Genomic DNA, 15840 nt, shown 5'->3' with positions numbered 1-15840 from the left:
AAAAACACAGAGGTAATTGAACATGCTATGCCTATAAAGCAAACACGAAGCATTTTTATAGATTTTGTGAATTGTGAAGTAACAAATTTATCTAACAGCTATTTAATTATTCAAGGTATTTTATAATATGAGAAGTAAAAATTTCCTTTAGTTAATTGAAGTTGATAGTGTATCCTTACTCAATAAATACTGTTTTTTTTTTTTTTTTTTCCAAGTTAAGTAATGTGATACCAAAGTTGCTCACTTTAATATACATAAACACATTTCCCCCCATCACAGTAACTGCATGGGTTACAATTGTTCGAATTTTGTTACGGGAACATTTACATCCACATGTGTATTATGTGATAACCTCAGCAAGCAGGTGGTCAGAACCAGTTTCGCCCGGCAAGCACAGTTCTAATCTTTTGGTCCTGCCAGAACACTCTAGAAGGGTGAAGTGAGCACGTGCCTCAGGCTTAGAAACTGTCCAGATTACAGTCGACTAAGCACGTGGTAGACCAGAATATTCTCTAAGCACAGGCTTGAACCAACGATCAATTATACACTGGCAGAAAAAAAAATATCCAAACACCATGAAATAAGGAATGTAGTATACGGAAACTTTGGCAATATATTTGTCAAGGTAACATTTTTAATTGATTAAAGGTTAACATCCACCGGAGAAAAGCCACCGCAAATATGCCACGCTGGTCCATTAATCACCAGTGTAATTGTCTGACTCTTGATTGCAGGCATGCAACCGTGCATGCATTGTGTCGTACAGATGCCAGATATCAGTTTGTGGGATGGAGTTCCATGCCTGTTGTGGATGACAGTGGAGTTGTCGCCTAATGATGTCCCATACATGCTCGATTGGGGACAGATCAGGGGATCGAGCAGGCCAAGACAACATGTCTGCACTCTGTAGAGCACGGATTATAAAAGCGGCATGGGGGAATGCATTATCCTGTTGGAAAACACCCCTGGGAATGCTGTTCATGAATGGCAGTACAACAGGTCGAATCACCAGACTGACGTACATATCTGCAATCAGCGTGCATGGGATAATCACGAGTGTGCTCCTGCTGCCATAGAAAATTGTTCCCCAGACCAGAACTCCGGATGTAGGTCCAGTGTGTTGATGCCACAGACAGGTGGAATGCAACCGCTCACTTGGCCTCCTCCTCAACAACACACGGCCAACACCGGCACCAAAACAGAACTGGCTTTCATCGGAAAACACAACGGACCTCCCCTCCATCCTCCTATGAGCTCTCACTTGACACCACTGAAATCGCAGACAGCAGTGGTTTTGAGATAAGTGGAATGCACACCGCAGGGAGTCTGGCTCGGAGCTATCTAAGTAACGGATTTCAAATAGTTCATTGCGTCACTGTAGTGTCAACTACTGCTGCAGATTCAGTCCCCTGCGCCACAGCCAAACGCTGAATATGGTGGTCCTCCCTCCCAGTGGAGTCACGGGGACGTCCAAAGCCCGGTCTTCTTGCGAGCGTACCTTCTCATGAACTCTGCTGCCAGCACACATGCACAGTGGAGACATTCCTGCCAAGTTGTTCTGCAATAGCGCAGAAGGAAAATCCACCTTCATGTAGCCCTATTATACGGCCTCGTTCAACCGCAGTGAGTTGTTGCTACTGGCCTCTTTGTCGTCGTTCATCCACTCACAGTCACTCCGTCCAATCTCACAGGTAACTAACACTCTTGCACAGTACAGGCCGTTTAAAAAAAAAAAACCTGCTGTGCCAAATCATGGGGCTGCTACTAGCACCAAGCTAATGCGATTTGCAGGAAATTTGAATCAACGTCTTCCTTCAGCTGTATAAACCCGCCTACCGACGTTTGTTAATCTAGCACAACCCCTTCTTGGTTTTTGTACGAGGGAAGATCAAATATAAACGGGAATTTACTTTTCTACATAGTTTCCTGCTTTGGAAATGCATTTGTCCCAGCATATGGGCAGCTCTTTGATGCCATGGGCAGCTCTTCGATGCCCTCATCGTAAAAAGAACAGGGTCGTGTCTCCAGCCAGTTGCGCATGAAGTCTTCCACACTCTCATCATCTTCAAATCGTTGCCCTCCTAGAGCTTCTCTAAGCAGTTCAAACAAATGGAAATCGCAGGGCGATAAGTCTGGGCTGTCAGGAGGATGATCAAATGTAGTCCAGTGCATTTCCTGTAGCTTGGAGGCAGTTAGAGCTGCTGTATAGAGCCGCTCATTGTCGAACCTGTGTGTCTCGTCTTTTGCAGCGATATGCAACTCTTGCCTTGTTCAACAGCTCGCAAGAGTAAGCAGCATTGATTGTGTGTCACTCACACAAAAAAGCAATCAGCAAAATGCCTCGCCGATCTAAAAAATCTGTTACAAGAACCTTGCCAGCTGACAGTCAAATCTTTGCTTTCACTGGTGCCGCCTCCCCTTTCCTCAGTCACTCCTTACACCGTGCGTCCTTGACAATGTTTGATCACTGAACTGTGCAGTCAACCTCTGGCAAATTTCTGACGCTGTTAACTACTTCATGAGCAAGAAATTTTATAATTATGCGTTGCGCAGTGGAGGGGTGCACCTGTTGCTCCGACATCGTGAGTGTTACTGACGAAACGACGCGAAATTTCTAACCGCATGCTCTTCCCACTCCTAACGGTCTCGTCTAAGCACAGTAAAAGCGCGGGGCCAGTCCTACCAACTGTTGATATTCAGGAACAAAAAATCCTGTTTATTTTTGATCGACCTTCGTATATTCGTTTTCTGCCAGTGTAAGTGACTTGCTGCAACCAATAGGACACGTTATACTAACACACCTCTAACTTGTGAAGTGAATATAAGGCGATGTACACAGACCTTATTCTCTTTCATTCGCAATCCTTTACTAGCAATTTATTCTTCGTATTATTGGCAGCACACATTTATTACTGGCACATTGCTTACAAACTAATAGTCGTGATTTAGCACTGGGAAACTGCAAGTATATGACATAGCACAGGTCTTGAATAGATGGTAATTCTGTCAGTTTCAGCTTATGGACGATTCTACGAACGTCAAAAGAATAAAGAACTCTACTGTGCCATCTCATCTTGTAGCAAATCAAGAGGAATATGGCAATGGAGAAGAGTTCCAGTCGCCACACCAGCTCCAACGTGCACTTTTAAATGAAAGGCTCCATCCTGACCTAAGGACGGAACTACCAGAAACATGAGGATGGAGACTCCCCGTTTGAACCTCATCAGCAGCAAATTTAAGTACCATGTGTAAACCTTATCTCTTAAATTTTACAGAATGTAATAAAATCTTTCTTTTTGTACTGCAAGATTCATTTTTCTTTTTTTTTGTTGCTATTTGCTTAACATCGCACCAACACAGATAGGTCTTATGGTGACAATGGGATAGGAGCGGCTGTGCCTTAATTAAGGTTATCCATCATTGGAAGTTACTGATAATAGAATTCTTCTACAATTAGCTTTATACTGTACTGACACAGAGATTTTATGGCAACGATGGGACAGGAAAGGGCTAGGATCAGGAAGGAAGCAACCCTGGCCTCAACCTTTAGAATGCTACTTGGTAGCATGGTACTTGTGCGTAATGTGCCAGCAACGATATATATATATAAATAGATGTGAATAAAATAATTGTGCCAACTGACAGCATCAGATGTGCGTCTTTGGGGATATGTTACCCCAACACATCTCGAAGGTTAAAGTCAAATATTCAAAATTGTAAATTATGTGGCACTTTAAATAAGGACATGCAAAATGCTACTGATCAGTCTGGAATTCTCACCATATTCTCAGCATGAATGCATGGCACTAAGAAGGTTAATTAAGGTACAGCCTGGTGTGAAAATGGGAAACTACAGAAATTCATCTTCAGAGCTGCCAACAGTGGAGTTCAAACACACTATCTCCCGAATCCAAACCGACAACTATGTGACCCAAACCACTCATCCACTCTCTTAGCAATAACAGAAGTGTCAATACTTCAAATCAATCCATCCCTTACAGCTCTTTACAACAACTTGGAACATAGGATGGTCCTGGAATTAGCCTACTCAAGACATCAACAAGATTTTGTGCTAGCACTGACACTACATTTATCTCGCCAGCTGGCAAATTCAGCCCAGTGTCTTTTTTTTTTTTTTTTTACAATTCTACTTTACGTCGTACCGACAGAGATAGGTCTTACAGCGACGATGGGACAGGAACGGGCTAGGAGCAGAAAAGCGGCCGTGGCCTTAATTAAGGTACAGCCCCAGCATTTGACTGGTGTACGGAAAACCATCTTCAGGACTGCCGACAGTGGGGTTCGAACCCACTATCTACCGAATACTGGCCGCACTTAAGCGGCTGCAGCTATCGAGCACAGTAAGATGTGTTTCAATATTACCAGATATGACATGAGTGCATATCAAGACTAGGCAGAAAACTAGCATCTAAATGTGCTGGCAAGTGATTGCCTAGCTGCTAGTGTAAGACTAAATTATGAGATTTGACATAGTTTTACTTATCAGAACAAAATGTGAATATATAAACTATTTCTTGATAAAAATTAATCATTTCTCTTTCGATTGACACGTAATTCTTCTCTGGTATTCAATCCGAAAATTGGTTTGTAGCGGCTTACCATGAACTCCGGCCTGTGGCTAATCTCTTCAAGTCCAAGTAATTATCACAACCCTTGTCATGAAAGATTTGTATTATATATCCTAGACGTGGAAATGAGTATTTTGTACATTATAATCTATGTATTAGGCATTCTAGAATTTTCACGAAGATATTTTTTTTGTAATGTACCTTTCTGGAAGCCTGGCCAGGATATACATAAGGAGACGATCTTGACGGTGAGAGAGTTATTGGTTAGTAGAGTTATGGTGTAGCAAGGTTATACTTGTCACCACATGTTGTGACATGCTTTCAAGCAGTCAACTGTTTCAACCAAAGAGAATACAAAATTGAATAAAAAACTCAAGAATACAAACCTCCGCTTTACCCTAACACGAAACAAACCAACAACACGCACATTTTCAACTGAGGAAAGGGCACGAAGATCGGAGCATCTGAAGAAGTACTGGGAGGATCACAAAGCCCGAACAATTCCTTCAAAGAGACCTAAACGATGGACTGACTAAAGCGATCCTATGCGGTCATAAAAGAAGATGGGCCTAGACGTGGTCTACCTCTACAGTTCTTTCCTTCCACACTGCCCTCCAGTATTGTATGCAGAAGACTTTCATGCCTCAAGATATGTCCAATCCAATTGTCACTTCTGTGTGTAAGCATATTCCATAAACATAGCTTCTTTCCAATCCTTTTCAGAGTTTCTTCGTTAGTGATTTTGTCCACCCATGGAATTTTCAGTATTTCCTGTAGCACAATATTTCAAAGGCTGCTATACGTTTCTTATCAGCCAAGCTAATAATCCAGGTTTCACTACCATACATCAGTACGCTCCACACATATATTCACAAGACTTTTCCTGAGGCTCATACTAATGTTTTTACATGTAAACAGCCTTCCTTTCTTGTTGAAAGCTATTTTGGCTGACTATTTCTCTTCTACTTCTTCCATCTGCTGTTATTTTGCTACCAAGATAAATGAACTCCTGTATATTTGTCAACTGCTCTCCATTTAAAGTACAACAAGGAGGTTCATACTGCCAGCTACAGAGAAGGACTCTGGTTTTCATTTTATTGATCATGTTATATTTGTTGAAGATGGATTCCATTTCTGCTAATGTATAATTCAGATCATCATTTTCTGCCAGTACTGCAATATCATCTGCAAAGCGAAGCATGGTAACTCTTTCTCCTTGAGACCTCCTGTCATTAGCAAATTATCACTTACTTCATCTATTGCTTTCTGGATGTATGCATTAAAAAGAATTTGTGAGAGCAAACAACCTTGGTGAACTTCTTGCTTAATGTAGGCTTCTGCTGCAGAATCTCCACAACGTATAACAGCCACTGGCTTTACGTCACACCGACACAGATAGGTCTTATGGCGACGATGGGACAGGAAAGGGCTAGGACTGGGAAGGAAGTGGCCGTGGCCTTAAGGTACAGCCCCAGCATTTGCCTGGTGTGAAAATGGGAAACCACGGAAAACCATCTTCAGGGCTGCCGACAGTGGGGTTCGAACGAACTATCTCCCGAATACTGGCTCGTATAACAGCTATCTCGTCTTCACACAATTTCCAAATTGTCCTCCGGTCCTTGTACTTGACACCCAGTTCTTTCAATACCATGAATAGTTTATTCCACTCAACCTTATTAAATGCCTTCTCCAGGTCTACGAAAGCAATGAATGTATCAAGATCTTTTCATAGTCGTTTATAATTATTCTTAAAGCTAGGATTGCTTCTTGAGTCCCTCTACCCTTCCTAAATCAAACTTGATCTTCTGTCAATGCCAACTCCACCTTTCCTTCAATGAGTTTCAAGATAATGTTGGTATTTTAGAGGCATGGGTTACAAGGCTCGGTGTGCAATATTGGTCATATCTATTAGCAGATGATTTCTTTGGAATGGTCACTATGACACACTTCCTAAAGTCCGATGGGATATGTCCCGTGTTATACATTTCACAAATCAGATCATATAGGGCTTTCTTCACACTATCTCCAGTGGCTTTTATCAGCTCTGCAGGTATATCGTCAACCCCAGAAGCCTTTCTGTTTTTCAGCCTTTCCACTGCTTGATTAAATAGGAGCATTTCATCTCCCTCATATTCTTTATCTACTAGCTCTTCATTTTCTAGTATTTCAGAAAGTGTATGTCTTCCTCCATATAAATTTTCAATGTATTCTTTCCATTTTGAAGCAATTTCAGAATCTTCATACACCAGTTCTCCATCATCTGTCTTCAGTCCATTGCACCTAATCCTCTTGTCCCCAAAGAACCTTTTGACTACCTTAAACACTGCCTCAAATTTATGATTCTTAACTAGTTCTTCTACTTCCATTCATTGCAATTCCAGAAATTTTTCTCTGGCTGCCTTCGCCTCTCGATTTATTTCGCTTCTCAATTTTCTGTACTGATGTTGTCCTTCAGTCAAAGAGTTCTTAAACGTTCTTCTCAATTATTTCATTAGTAATTCAGGGTTTCCTGTTCTGTGCTTTTGGCTTTCCCACAACATCTGTTGCTGCTGTTATAACACTTCCCTTCCAAGCATTCCACTTATTCTCCGTACTTCCGAAGTCTATTGCTGATATTTCTGCCAGAAGTGAATTGTCTTCTTAAAATCCATAGTAAGGTTTTGATCTCAGAGCTTCAGTATTCCATTTTTGACTGTTCTCCCTTTTCAGTTTTAGTTGACATTTGCTCAAAACCACATGGTGGTCCCTACCAATATCTGGGCCAGGGCAGCTTCTACAGTCCTTCAGCTGTGTCTAAAATCGCTGCTTTACTAAAATGCAATCGATTTGAAATAGATTCCCACCATCTGGCATTGTCCAAGTATAACGTCTTCGTGCATAGTGTTGAAATAATGTATTTGCAACCACCAGCCGACTGTAAGCGCAGAATTCCAATAAACCGTTTCCTTGATCGTTCCGTGTGCCAAGCCCAAATTGGCCCACAACCATTCCATCTTTACCCTCTCCAATAACAGCATTCCAGTCTCCGAGGATTATCAGATTCTCATCTCCTTTAACACCTTTGATTAACTGTCAGATCATCGTACACTCTTTCCACTTCATCTTCGTGGTCAGTGGTTGGCATGTAGACTTGAATGATCATGGTGTCCCTTGGTTTAGTATCCAATTTCACTAAAATCAGCCTTCCACTCTGCTGAATGTATCTTAACTCTCTGAGCCATTCGCTCATCAGCACCACTCCAACTCCTCTCACTCACGGTGTCCATAATGGTTTCCGTGTGGATTATTCTGTAATCTCCGCTCCAAAAATCTCCATTATCAGGCCACCTCACTTCCAATCTCAAGCTTTAGGTTTTCCAACTTTCCATGTTGTAGAAGTGATCGAACGTTCCATGTTGCAATGCGTCTCCTACATTGAGCACTTGTACAAGCACACCCCGCCAGAAGATCCGATTGCGGGATTAATCCAGAAAATTTTCCGAGTACAGGTTTCATGACGAGCCACTATTCCTTGGGATATCCAGAGGATCCTTAATGCAGTGGTTTCCCGTTGCCTTTTGCATTCTATGGCATTGACGATTCCTTGTTTGTTCATCCGCCTTTAGGGGTGATTTCTCACCGCAAGGACAAGAAAGTGCCCTGTACCTCCGACACATAATTAGCATCTTTCAATGACTAATAATTTGATTAATGTGATAAAATAATGTCCAAAAACCTGATATCAGGTGCTTGCCAGTTTGAGGGTTAAAAATATGTTTTAATAAATTTATTATATTTATGAAATATTATTAAAATATTTCTTGCTATTAGAGATATTGCAGCACCAACTACTAAACACAAAGTTTAGGTGCGTGTTCACCGAGGTTAATAACACAAATCAGTCTGTCATAATTAAAAAAAAAAAAGATTGTGCTTAAGAACATAAATCTGTTAACCCTTTCCAGCCCAAACTGGAATAATGGAAAACATACCTTATTTACTGAATGTATCTATAATTCGCATCCTAAACACGAATGACAAATTTCTAACATTTATCAGAATTCTCTGTGCTGAAAAATTGGTGACATCATATGGTATTACTGAAGAGCCCTCACAAGAAGTTGCTGATAGAAATATAATCCTACACAACCATTCACATAATTGTTCTATTATCTATAAAATATAACCGAGGATAAAAAGAAAAACACATGAGTAATACACATCTTATTTATTTACAAATTACTTCATACAAGGGTAATCCCAAAAATAAGGTCTCCTATTTTTATATATATACAGAACTCTGTTCATGTGGCTGTCGGTCACAATATTGTAAAGAGTGTTTCCTGCGCTCGCATATAAACATGCACACGCCGTGCTGTTGCACCTAGTATTGGCAGCCGCTGAGAATGGAGCTCCCATTGGATGTTACCGCCAAGTGCGAAGTGCGCACAGTTACTTGGTTTTTGAACGCAAAAGGTATCGAACCGATTGAAATCCATCGCCAAATGATGGGAGACTGTCAATTTCTGTCAAGACAGTTGTGAAGGTTGAGCAAATAATGCGTGAAAATCGGCGGATCACCCTGGATGATCTCTGCACTTTGGCTCTAGAGGTTTCCCGAAGCGTCATTCACAGAACTTTAAGGAAAAAGTTTAAATACCGGAAGGTGTGCGCAAGATGGGTGCCAGATGAAAGATGAGGTTCACAACTTCCTGAACAGCATGGCGGCGAGCTGGTATGACATGGGTATACAAAAACTGTCACAGCGTCTACAAAATCGAAATGGTGATTGTCTAAAAAAACCCAGCTAAATGTTCAAGCTGTAAAATGATGTAAACCATTGTAGGTCTATGTATTCATAAAAAAATAGGAGACATTTTTGGTATTACCTTCATAAAACTGCTGCAATAAGACGTGGAAAATCCTAAAAACCATTGAATAGTAGCTTAGAATATCACAACATAAATACAAATATCAGGCCTAAATGGAAAGAAAATCAATAATTGAAATGGGAACGAAAGCTTTGTATGATATGCCATGAAACAGTTCCTGGCATTAGTAGAGCAAAGATCTTTGCCTTATTTTATGCATTTGTGGTATTAGGAATTGATTGGCATCATTGCAGTACCTCAACAACTTAAAATATTCAAATATTATCTGTGCATCGGAAGAAAAAAATGCCCTATTATGATGCCATATGACATCACTGAGCTGCAAAGGGTTAATAGCATGCTGCGTTAATAGATTTTAAATTTTATTGGCAAATAAAAGAAATGTGATTATACAGTACAAAAACCAAAACACACACAAATACTAAGCACAGTACAGTTTGTTGATCAAGAACACAAAGCAAATCACTAAGCCGCAGTGAACTGACAGCTTGGCCTTGATTGATGGGTGCAACAGCCGACAGTACAGTGGTGCATCTTGCAGCATGGATATAAGACAAGAGTTGAGGGGGGAACGGTGGGAAGGGCAGTTAGACAAGGATACTGATCATATTCCAATGTAGTTTAGTTCATTCCTAGAATTTTAACAATGACGCTGAGCTGTCTTGCAACTAATGAGAAGTTCAAAATGAATTATTCAAAAGCTCTTACATAATCAATGACAAACTTTTGTAAAAAGCAGGAATTAAAACTTTGTTCATATTTTAAAATCAACATCCCAATGCTTTTTTAAAATTCTTGCACCCCTCCCACCCCTGCACCAGGTGCATTGGACCTTTGCCTAGTCTGCCCATTTAAAGCCCAGGCTCTGGGTGACTGTGCTGCTCTCGAGCAGCCAAACTTTCCCTCCTCCTCGACACCATGTGGCCTGTGTGGTCAGCACACAAGGCAGGAGTGCAGCTGGAGCGCTATCTGTCCAGATCTGGATTAGTCAAACGGTCCTTCAATAGGACAGATGTAGTATTATCAAATGCAACTTCCTCCACCTTTACTGACATTCACAGCAAATTTCTACTGTGCTTTGGAAAGTCGCCTTCCCTTCTCCAACTTAAATATCCCATGAAACACGTACTTACGTCTTTTTCTGAAGGAAATCAGCCTCCAAGGTGATGCTACACAGACATTCAGAGCTTGAAGTAGGGTCAAAATAGTATGGTTTCACATCTATTTCTTGATTGAGGGACAATGAAGCCCATTTTCGCTGAGGCAGGCTAAACCCAACTGCACCCCGAGGTATATCAGAGTGAAATTTAACACTGAATACATAATGTTGAGATGGTCCTGTGCTGACTTCAATATGCCTGAAACACACACAAAGAAAAACCATCACTTAAAACATTAACATATACTGGAAGAAAAAAAAAAAGTGTGATCATTATCATAATGAATGAATTTTTGAAGACCAAGTGGAAAAATCTCAACCTTTTATATGAAGATGATGAATATTCATGTACATCTGATAAAATGACAACAAGCCTTGAAAAATGAGGACCTAAGGACTATTAGGTTTAACCAACTGTCCTTTGTGTTTACTTCGAATAATGGCCATGTGACTTCTACACTCCGAGAAGTACCACTCACCCAACAATTTAGCATTGTATACTGCATATTTTCACATAAGACTAATGCTTTATTTTTGTTAATTTTTTTCTTGTTGCAAAAAACACACAGACAAGTCTTGTAGCAATGATGGGATGGGACAGGGCTAGAATTAGGAAAGAATAGACTACTTAAGCTTTAAGGCATACCCCCAGCATTTCCCTGGTTTGAAAATGGGAAACCACACAATCATCTTCAGGACTGCCGACAGCAAGGTTCAAACCTATCTCCTGAATGCAAGCCAACAGACACGTGGCCCAAATCAGCTACTCAAAATCACTTGGTGGGAGACTTATGGCTTTTAATGCAAAGTTTGCCTGCCTCTGTGAATGAACTAAGTACTTCCATGCTCTTATTTGAGTCTAGTAATGTAGACTGCATCTTCTAGGTTTCTTACCATAAAAATGTTTAAATACCAGGCCTAACCATCACCTCCGAGGACTCCTTGAATTGTGTTTGCGAATCTAACTGAATCTGTGGCATTCACGATGTACTCTCAATCTCTCTAACCATAAGACCCCACCACTGATGTACGAAACATTGATCTTCACCCAAAACTTTCATCCTAACCTGTCTATTAATACGATAACCCTTCATTCACTGATTCCATTGAATGATATATTAACAACCATTTTCACTATTTTTATGTCTCTTAAATTCAGCATATATTACAGCCCAATTTAATGAATATTTGCTCCACTCTGCTGATTTCAAATATGAGCAACATAAAGGTAACTATCTGTGAATCAACCTCTTTCCTCTAATTTATAGAAAACTGGAGCGACAAACTCACCCTACTACATCTTGCGCTTGATGAAGATGAGTGTTAGATGTTCATTCAACTATCAGTAGTCTTTAGGAGATGCTGGAGAGCCAGAATTTTACACCAAAGAGGGTTCATTTTAAGTTTATATTAAATACACTGTATGGATTCTTAAGGACTATTAAATGCCAACATGCTCAAGCAACTTCACAATCTTTAGCACTATTAGTGAATGCCTGACCACCAGAATTTCTCAGCTGCCTGGCCCTGCACAATTCACTTTATATCTAGTATCCGTATCCAGCATTCAACCATATTCTTGAAAATCCTTATAGTTGCAGTCACATTTTAGTTTGTGACAACAGGTAACACTTGAGCTGCCAGTGGTGAGTTTTGTTTTATGAAGCAAAACAGAACAACCAGCCCTCTTCATGGCAATTACAAGAAAAATAATTGTGACCCCACTTCTTTTACAAAAGAATATATCAGAGATACAGAAGTTGTGAAAAACCCATAAAACTAATACGGTTAAGTTTGAAAGAGAACAAAGGCTGACAAAGGGAGGTCAAATAGGAATGACAAATGAGAGGGGCCTGATATAGGTTGAAGCTATGCCGGTCCCAGCCGAGATCCTGTAGTCATCTCTCCATGTTACTAAAAGGTACATGAACCGTTGTAGAGAGAGCCTAAAAAAAGTTCTGAAAGTCAGGATTACTATGAAATACAAAATATATTCATAGTCATAGGTCTTCTTGAACTCAGGTAACTATAACAACACAATCCCGCAGGTGGTTTTAGAATCATTAAAGAGAAAACTTGTATAGCAACAGTGAGATCCTTGATCAAATCTCTAACAAGATTAGTCTCCATAATCTAAAAGTGCAATCAAGAGGAGTTTCTAGATGCCTTGCCACAATGATAACCAACATACATACATACATCACGACTAGTGACACCACGGGTATCAGGAAGGCAACCTGAGCCAGAGATAGGTACTGTGCCCTGTCTTCTTCTGGCACTCCTCTTACACAGGACAGGAACAAGCTGGTTTTCAAATGTTCCCACAAGGGTGTAAAACCCCATACCAGGCCACATTAGGACTTAAATATTCAGAAGAGTACCATACTTCAAAAACAAGGGGCTCATCTCCAGAGGTCTATTACTATAACCAATTTGCCACAGAGGGTGGCATCGAAGTGATATTACAAACACTACTTGAAATCATATACAGAAAGAGAACAAATAATAGGATAAACTCAATGACATGTCGTGTGAGAAGTGGGAGCAAAAGACAGAAGAAATAAAGACAAACAAGAAAACATTAAAGGGCAAAGATCAACTCCACATCTTCAAACAGACTGGCTCTCTTTATTAATCCCAGTTCTCTACTTCAACTGCACAATCATCAAAATATGACCAGAGCCCGGGAAAAAATAGGAAACGACTTCAATTTCTTACGAATTTGTGGAAATATATTTTACATTTCAAGATTGACCACAAAAATAGCAGCAACATTCTATACCAAGTCTTGCTTCAGTAGGGTGATGAATGGTAGCCACTGGCATTTTATGAGATGATTACTAATGGACAATCTTACTAGCATCCTCAGCTTAATGGCACAATTATCCTACGGATACATAATTAATGTTATTTGCTTTACATACCACTAACTACTTCTTAAGATTTTAGGAGATGCCGAGGTGCCGGAATTTATTCCTGCACTTCTTTTACATGCCAGTAGATCTACCAAAACGAGGCTGACATATTTGAGCCCCTTCAAATACTACCGGACTGAGCGAGGATAGAACCTGCCAAGTTGGGGTCAGAAGGCCAGCGCCTGAACGGTCTAATCCACTCAGCCAGGCTACAGATATATATAATATATTGTACTCGTTTAAGAACTGCCGAACATTAGAAAAGGTTGGCTTATTTCTCAGAGAACATCAGAACAATGAAGCCATACTGTTCCTCTTCCAACTGTCCTCTCCATCACCATTGCATTATTCTTGCAACTTGTTATAAGAGTGATTTGTCATTACTTTTTTGTACCCCTTCTTAAACAGTGGCATTATTATTCCTTTTCCTCATTCTTCTGGCACATTTTTGTATCCATATCCTTTTACCAATCTATTCAGCCACTGCAGACCTTAAGATCCAACTGCCTTTATCGCATTTGTCTCTCCCGTTTTCATTCTTCTGACTGCCAATACCACCTCTTACACTGTACTGGTAATGTCTTCCTGAAGTCCACACCATGTACTTCCAGTCTCTTTTTTTCAGCACAATTTTCCACATTTAATATCCTAAAATACTTTTCCATATCTCTTCTGGCCATGTTACTCCATCCTCCTTTTTCACCAACTCTGTATGTGGATTTGTTTTAGTTTGTTGTTATCATATGTAGTCACCATAATTTCATAAAATTTGATGATAAATATTAAGTTTATTTATAAAATAAGAGTGTGCGAGTATATTTATATGAGTCAGTGGACACTTAAACCAAACAAGACCCCATGGCACTACAGCCCCAAAGGACCATGGCCTAACAAGCGACCGCTGCTCAGCCTGAAGGCATACAGATTACGAGGTGTCATGTGGTCAGCACGACGGATCCTCTCAGCAGTTATTCTTGGCTTTCTAGACTGGGGCCTCCATCTCACCGTCACATAGCTCCTCAATTGTAATCATGCAGGCTGATTGACCTCGAACCAAGCCTCAGGTGCAGGTAAAAATCCCTGTCCTGGCCGAGAATCGAACCCGGGTCCTCCAGGTAAGAGGCAGGCACACTACCCCTACACCGCGGGGCTGGCAGTGGACACTTAGGATCTGTAATTATATGCAGAATGTGAGAATGTGTGTTTTGATCATGTTGTGAACCAGGTTTAAGTCTAACTATGGCAATGCCTCTCATACCACTATTAATTCCAAATGGTGAACCTATTCGTGTTCCTCAAAAAATATTAATGTAGATAGAATATAATTGATATTGTGATATTCCGTCAGTGTCTATGTGCTTTAAAGTGTCAAATGATTTAGATGCAAATGTATTTGACAATAATCTGTGCTTGCCTGCAGAAATGTTTGGCTGGATCTTGGAGTATAACAAAACTTATGAGTGTGACAGATGGAGCAATCTGTATACTGTTACACAGAAGAAATAGTGACTTTGAGGGCTTAGCTGGGTTTGTAACGCAGGGTTTAAAACTACCAACATCTTCCGATTCATGCTGTGGTTATCTGCTATCAAGCAGACTACATCGAACTGAAACTCGTCAATGTGGTTAAATATCAATGTTTAGAGTCAAGAGATTTTGCACTCATGTTCCTTAATGGGTAGAAACCTATTATATCTTTAGTGTCTGAATATTTCATTACTAAAGTTACCATCAATGTGTAAAGTGTTGCTATACCATATGTCAACATTATGTTAGCATTAACAGGGCCGTTCACTGGGTTAACAATCATTTCGGGTGTACTTGGGTTGAATTGTTCAGACACTTAAGGCGCTGGCCTTCTGACTCCAAGTTGGCAGGTTCGATCCTGGCTCACTCTGGTGGTATTTGAAGGTGTTCAAATAAGTCAGCCTCGTGTCGGTAGATTTACCGGAATGTAAAAGAACTACTACAGAACTAAATTCCAGCACTTCCGCGTCTCCGAAAACCTTAAAAAAGTAGTTAGTGGGACGTAAAGCCAATAACACTATTATTTCGGATGTACTTCCCTTTCATTGGGTGCTGAACATAAGAAATTGCCCACCACTTTCAAACTAAGGTAAAAAATTATGTTTCATAGTTCTCATGAGAGCAAATAAATTGAGGAATTTCGCACCTTAATTTATTCTTAAACATTCAAAATGATGTTATAATTATCATTTTAACAGTTTTATCATGCACTTTCATCTATCCAGCAAAGTGAAATTTAAGAGAAAACGTTATATGACTAAATGAAATTTCGAAATAAT

General features: G+C 40.2%; 1 protein-coding gene across 1 annotated transcript in view; it reads right to left on the bottom strand.

Annotated features, from left to right (window-relative positions):
- Positions 1–15840, bottom strand: part of LOC136857696 (vesicle-fusing ATPase 1) — a 241275-nt gene that overhangs the window by 207060 nt on the left and 18375 nt on the right. The window contains exon 3 of the mRNA XM_067136554.2: positions 10594–10818. Within this exon, the coding sequence (XP_066992655.2) occupies positions 10594–10818 (225 nt within the window). The remainder of the gene's footprint in view (positions 1–10593; positions 10819–15840) is intronic.

The sequence above is a fragment of the Anabrus simplex genome, chromosome 1, assembly GCF_040414725.1.
Source record: "Anabrus simplex isolate iqAnaSimp1 chromosome 1, ASM4041472v1, whole genome shotgun sequence".
Classification (NCBI taxonomy): domain Eukaryota; kingdom Metazoa; phylum Arthropoda; class Insecta; order Orthoptera; family Tettigoniidae; genus Anabrus; species Anabrus simplex.
This window is presented reverse-complemented; position numbering and strand designations above follow the sequence as displayed.